The sequence below is a fragment of the Trypanosoma grayi genome (genome assembly GCF_000691245.1).
Source record: "Trypanosoma grayi strain ANR4 Tgr_1063_V1, whole genome shotgun sequence".
Lineage (NCBI taxonomy): Eukaryota > Euglenozoa > Kinetoplastea > Trypanosomatida > Trypanosomatidae > Trypanosoma > Trypanosoma grayi.
In genome coordinates, this window is record NW_008826682.1 from 1,074 (window position 1) to 5,517 (window position 4,444).

The 4,444-nt window shown below is 54.8% G+C and overlaps 5 protein-coding genes across 5 annotated transcripts; 3 read left to right on the forward strand and 2 right to left on the reverse strand.

Annotated features, from left to right (window-relative positions):
* Window positions 1–299: 299 nt before the first annotated feature.
* On the forward strand, window positions 300–1,103 carry DQ04_10631010 (Hrf1 family protein; the record flags this gene model as incomplete). The annotated part of the gene is made up of 1 exon (XM_009316309.1): window positions 300–1,103. One exon carries the CDS (start codon window positions 300–302, stop codon window positions 1,101–1,103), a length of 804 nt encoding a protein of 267 aa, XP_009314584.1.
* A 264-nt stretch (window positions 1,104–1,367) lies between these two features.
* Window positions 1,368–1,973, forward strand: DQ04_10631020 (pre-mRNA-splicing factor 38A; the record flags this gene model as incomplete). Its single annotated transcript, XM_009316310.1, has 1 exon — window positions 1,368–1,973. One exon carries the CDS (start codon window positions 1,368–1,370, stop codon window positions 1,971–1,973), a length of 606 nt encoding a protein of 201 aa, XP_009314585.1.
* Window positions 1,974–2,256: 283 nt separating this feature from the next.
* On the forward strand, window positions 2,257–3,021 carry DQ04_10631030 (hypothetical protein; the record flags this gene model as incomplete). Its single annotated transcript, XM_009316311.1, has 1 exon — window positions 2,257–3,021. One exon carries the CDS (start codon window positions 2,257–2,259, stop codon window positions 3,019–3,021), a length of 765 nt encoding a protein of 254 aa, XP_009314586.1.
* A 436-nt stretch (window positions 3,022–3,457) lies between these two features.
* DQ04_10631040 (hypothetical protein) lies at window positions 3,458–3,883 on the reverse strand (the record flags this gene model as incomplete). The annotated part of the gene is made up of 1 exon (XM_009316312.1): window positions 3,458–3,883. The coding sequence occupies one exon, from the start codon at window positions 3,881–3,883 to the stop codon at window positions 3,458–3,460; it is 426 nt and encodes a 141-aa protein (XP_009314587.1).
* A 105-nt stretch (window positions 3,884–3,988) lies between these two features.
* DQ04_10631050 (hypothetical protein) lies at window positions 3,989–4,444 on the reverse strand (the record flags this gene model as incomplete). The annotated part of the gene is made up of 1 exon (XM_009316313.1): window positions 3,989–4,444. A coding segment is annotated over one exon (456 nt), but the record flags the coding sequence as incomplete, so codon positions are not given.

The window sequence follows — 4,444 nt, forward strand, 5'->3', positions numbered from 1 at the left end:
CTCTCTCTCTCTCTCTCTCTCTCTCCCACACTCACACCCATCTGTTGGTAATGGGGGCGATGGCTGCGGGTGAAAATGGTAGTTTTAGGAGGTGTAGTTTCCAGCTTCCCCTACACACATACAGAGATCCAGTCGTTGTAGAAGTGGTGAAGAGAGGGAGAGTGAGGGGGCAGAGACTGAGAAGACAACGAAAACCGTGATTGCGCACGTATTGCATGTCCGCCTTTTCTGCATACACGCCACCTGCACATCCACACCACACGCAGCCCCCTCCTCCGTGGGGTGGCGACCAGCAGAGCATGATGCTGCAGATGGGGCTTCAGTACGGACAGAGTGTGCTGCAGGGCGGAGAGCAGAGCTTCATGCGCCATCTGCCTGTCATATCTGGCATTCGCCGCTATTTCCGCGTGGACAACCAGTACGTGAAGGGTAAGCTGGCCATATTGCTGTTCCCCTTCACCCGCAGGTTTCAAAGGGTGGCTCCAGTCTCCACTAGCGATCACGAGGCGAGTGGATTCTCCGCTCCTTATGGCGGGGATCCGTCGATGATGCCACCGGGGGTCGAGCGTTCGCCCACCTCGGCGACGGGTGGCATGTACCCGGCGGCGCTGCCAACGAACGATTTATACGCGTTCGATCTATATCTGCCTCTCATGGGCGCTGTCACGTACGTCATTCTCTCCGCATTCCTGCATGGACTGCACCATAACAGCGTGACGAACGAGCACCTCTTGTCGTCTGCCTCCTCGCTGGTGTTCTGGCTCCTATTTGAAGTTGTCTTGTTAAAGGTGGCAAGTTATGTCCTTCGGCTTGTGCCGGACGTGAGTGTGTTGGACTTAGTCGCCCTGTGTGGCTACAAGTACATCACGGTTTGTCTCATTGTACTGATAAGAGAAGTGGTGCAACTAGAGAGTGATGCTTGGTACATTGGCTTCTTCGTGATGTATGCGCTGATTAGCAACGGCTTCTTTGTGGCCACGATTTTGATGCGGATGCATCAGCGTGAGGGACGGACTCCGTCGAACGCAAGACTGTTGGCGTACGGTGCCGCATGCCTGCAGGTGCCGCTTGTGCTTTGGCTAGCCCTCAAACCATTTCGATAAAACGTGTTGGACCCCAAATCACGACCCTTGTCGGGAGGGAACGAAGTGGAAGAGTGGAAATGTTTCCCATCGGAGTGGTGCTTTGTATTGCTTATTGTTCCTTGTGGTGTGTGATGTTCTCGCTGTCGCCCATCCCCTCCCCTGAGTTTTTTTTTTTTCCTCCCCCCATTGGTTCTCGTTACTTCTGTTTGTGTGGATGTGGCTTCTTCCGCTGCTGGTAAAAACAACCCAAAATACAAAGGTGCGGTGCAGGCAGGGCACAGCATGGAAGGGCCAAAGCGCATCTCGTGGAATCTGAAGGGCCGTAGTGCGGTGGCCGCTCTCGACCCCGCCACCCGTCACCGCATCACGCAATCTCACACGATGGCCGCCTGTTTGCACAGGCCGCTGCTGGCGACGCTCGAGGCTATCATAGCCGTGAAGTATGTGGGGGGCCTGAGTGGTCCCTTGCAAAAACCGGAGCCGTTTATCTGCCTCATCACGCGGCTGCTGCAGATCACACCGGAACCATCAATTGTATTGGCAATGCTGCACCAAGATGTGCACAAGTACCTGCGCGTGGCGGCGCTGTTTGTGATTCGCCTCATCGGCAATGAGGCCATGGTGCGCGAGGCGCTTCGGGTCGGGTGGGACGATTACAGAAAGATTCGCGTCTACGGTTCTGCAGCAGATTGGGCGAGTCCGCAAGCCAACATTGAAGCCGCTGCAGAGAAGGAAGAGGGCGGTGGCGTGAGTGCGCCGTCGTACAATATTATGTGCGTTGACGAGATCACAGATCGCCTCTTCAAGGTTGGGGAGGACAAGGACAACGCGAATGAGGGAAGTGGCCATGTCTGGTTAGGCGTACACTTTTCGCCGCTTCTGTTGTAGTGTGGTGAAAAAGGGCGATATGAGAAAGATAGAGAGGGATGAAAGTAGTTGTTTGGTCTGGGAATCGGAGATTCCGTACTTCACACTGTTGTTTGACGACTATGATGGTGTGCGTTTATGTCTCTCTCTCTCTCTCTCTTTCTTTAACTCTCTCTCTCTCTCTCTCGCTCCCTCCGTGTGTGCGTGTGTGCTTTTGTGAGTGTGTGCAGTCCGTCTCTTGTTTCTTTTCGCTCCATTCTAGTGTGCATTTTGTGAATAAACAGAGAAATAAGGAGGCTCAGCGATGGGTCGTAGCAACCTGGATGTAGAGGCGCAGTTGCGTGCCTGGCAGAAGACGCAGGCAAAGGAGGTGCCGGTGAGTTTCATGGAGTGGCATAACCTTGAGTCCAACCTTCCCATCGTCCTTCCACTCGCCGCGGTGACGCTGGTTACATGCATCATCATCACTCTAGTTCCCTTCATTGGGCGTGGGAAGTCCGCGAAGTCTGGGGCCGGAATTGCACATCAGTATGCTGCAGGGCTCGCCGGTACACGTGCGCTGATCTTTGCATCGCGATTCAACCCGTTCGCGTTCTCCGCGTTCATCACGGTATGGCTGCTGCTCAGCGCGACGAACACGGTTTTTTGCCTGATGCAGGCCGCATCTACAGCTGCCACGCCGGCGGCGACCTTCTCGGAAACCCTCGACGGGTTTCTGAAGCCCGCGGTGATTCTCTTCGTCATTCAATACTGGGCGATAACCTCACTCCTCATTCATGTGCTCTTCACAGCGCATCGCTACTACATTGGAAGCGCGGCTTCGTTTCCACCCTTTCTGGTGAGTTTCTACCAAGTAGCATCCCTAAAAGGAAATGAGGTGGACCGATGGCCAGTTACAACCGTTAACGCCGCACTTGTAATCTCTGTTGCGACGGCGATTGCGTTCACTGTCCCGTGGATCAAGAATGAGTATCGCATAGCCATGCGCGACCTCAACGCGAACGCCGCGAGTACGTTGGGGTACCGCAAAAAAGTTGTGGAAAAGAAGGGAGAGAAGAAGCGTGCTTGAAGCCAGAGAAATATGGGGGGGGGAGGGGGGGGGGGAAGATTAGGTGTGCGCAATCCCCCCACGTGGTTTGTTTTTTTCTGCCAAGTCCTTCTCTATGCAGGTGACGCGCGCCCGCAAGAACCCACCGCATGGCTTGCTCTTTTTTGGGTGTGTGTGTGTGTGTGTGTGTGTGCCTATGAATTAGGATTTTACTTTTTTGTTGTTGTTGTTTTTGTGGTGGTTTTGGTGCTTTTTGTTCATGTTGAAGCGAGGGTCGGGTGTGCGACGAAAAACGATAGAAAGCAAAAACAACTCGACGTTATCAAAAGTCAATTGCTGAAGAAGGCAGTAATTTTTTTTTAAAAAAGAAACAACCAACCCGGGCAATGAGCGAGGCCCTTGCGTTTCAGGCGGTCGTGTTTCAATGCCCTGGGTGGCGGCGATGTGAACGAAGGCGTTACAGTGGTGGAGCCCCACAAAGTTGGCGTACGGGATCGACTGCGCCTCCCCGGCAGCAGCATATGACCATCACCAAAAGTACACCAGGAGGGGCGTCCACGAACAAAAAGTCGACGGCGGCGCGCGGCGCAGCCAACATTCCTCTTTGCCAAACGTTTTTTGTGATGCGTTTTTGACCCTCTGAGCTGCGAGGGCGTGGTTTTATCGCATTCCTTCCCACTGGATGTGGCCATCCACGCCCCATGAAGTTCGCCCCCGAAGCCATATATTCCAAGGCGGCTTGCGCCAGAGGATCTTGCGAGACCTTTTCCACTGCGGGCGGCACTGGCTGTCCCCTTTGGAATCGTAGGCGACACTGGCCCCCCCCCGTGCAACGCCCGAATTGACCGGCTGCAGAATCTCTGGGGGCCACCCCGTGCCCCATGAGAAGGCGCGCCAATTTTAACACGGCGCCTGACCCACCCCGGAAGTGGAGCAAATGCCGGGCCCCCTGTGGCAAATCGATCTCGAAAAACGCGACGCCTTTAGATTAAGACGCAAAACTAAATCCGACAGCACAGAGGGCAAATGCTACGAAATGCTGTTGAAAGGAGCAACTGTCCCGCAAGGGCCGCCAGCAATTCGTACCCCACCGTGCTGCAACCCGCGGCCGGCGCGTTCCCGAAGGTTTTTTTTCCCCTTCACGGAAAGAAGGAATAACACAAGCCCCGGTAAGTTCAGAGGTGGCATGGCACACGATTCCAGACTCCCGTAGCAAATGAACATTCTCGGCGGAGATTTGACGGTGCCCCGATTGAGAAACAACCCAAAGAACACACGACGACAGAGTCCATAATTCCTGAAAACGGCGCTTCACCGCAGGGGCCAAACGGAGGATGACACACCCAACATCAAGAGCATGGACGCCAGACTGCTGCAGAGGAATTGCCGCCTCGCCCCTCGGGGTGGCCGTGGGTGGGGGGCGCATTCGCCACGTTAATGTGGC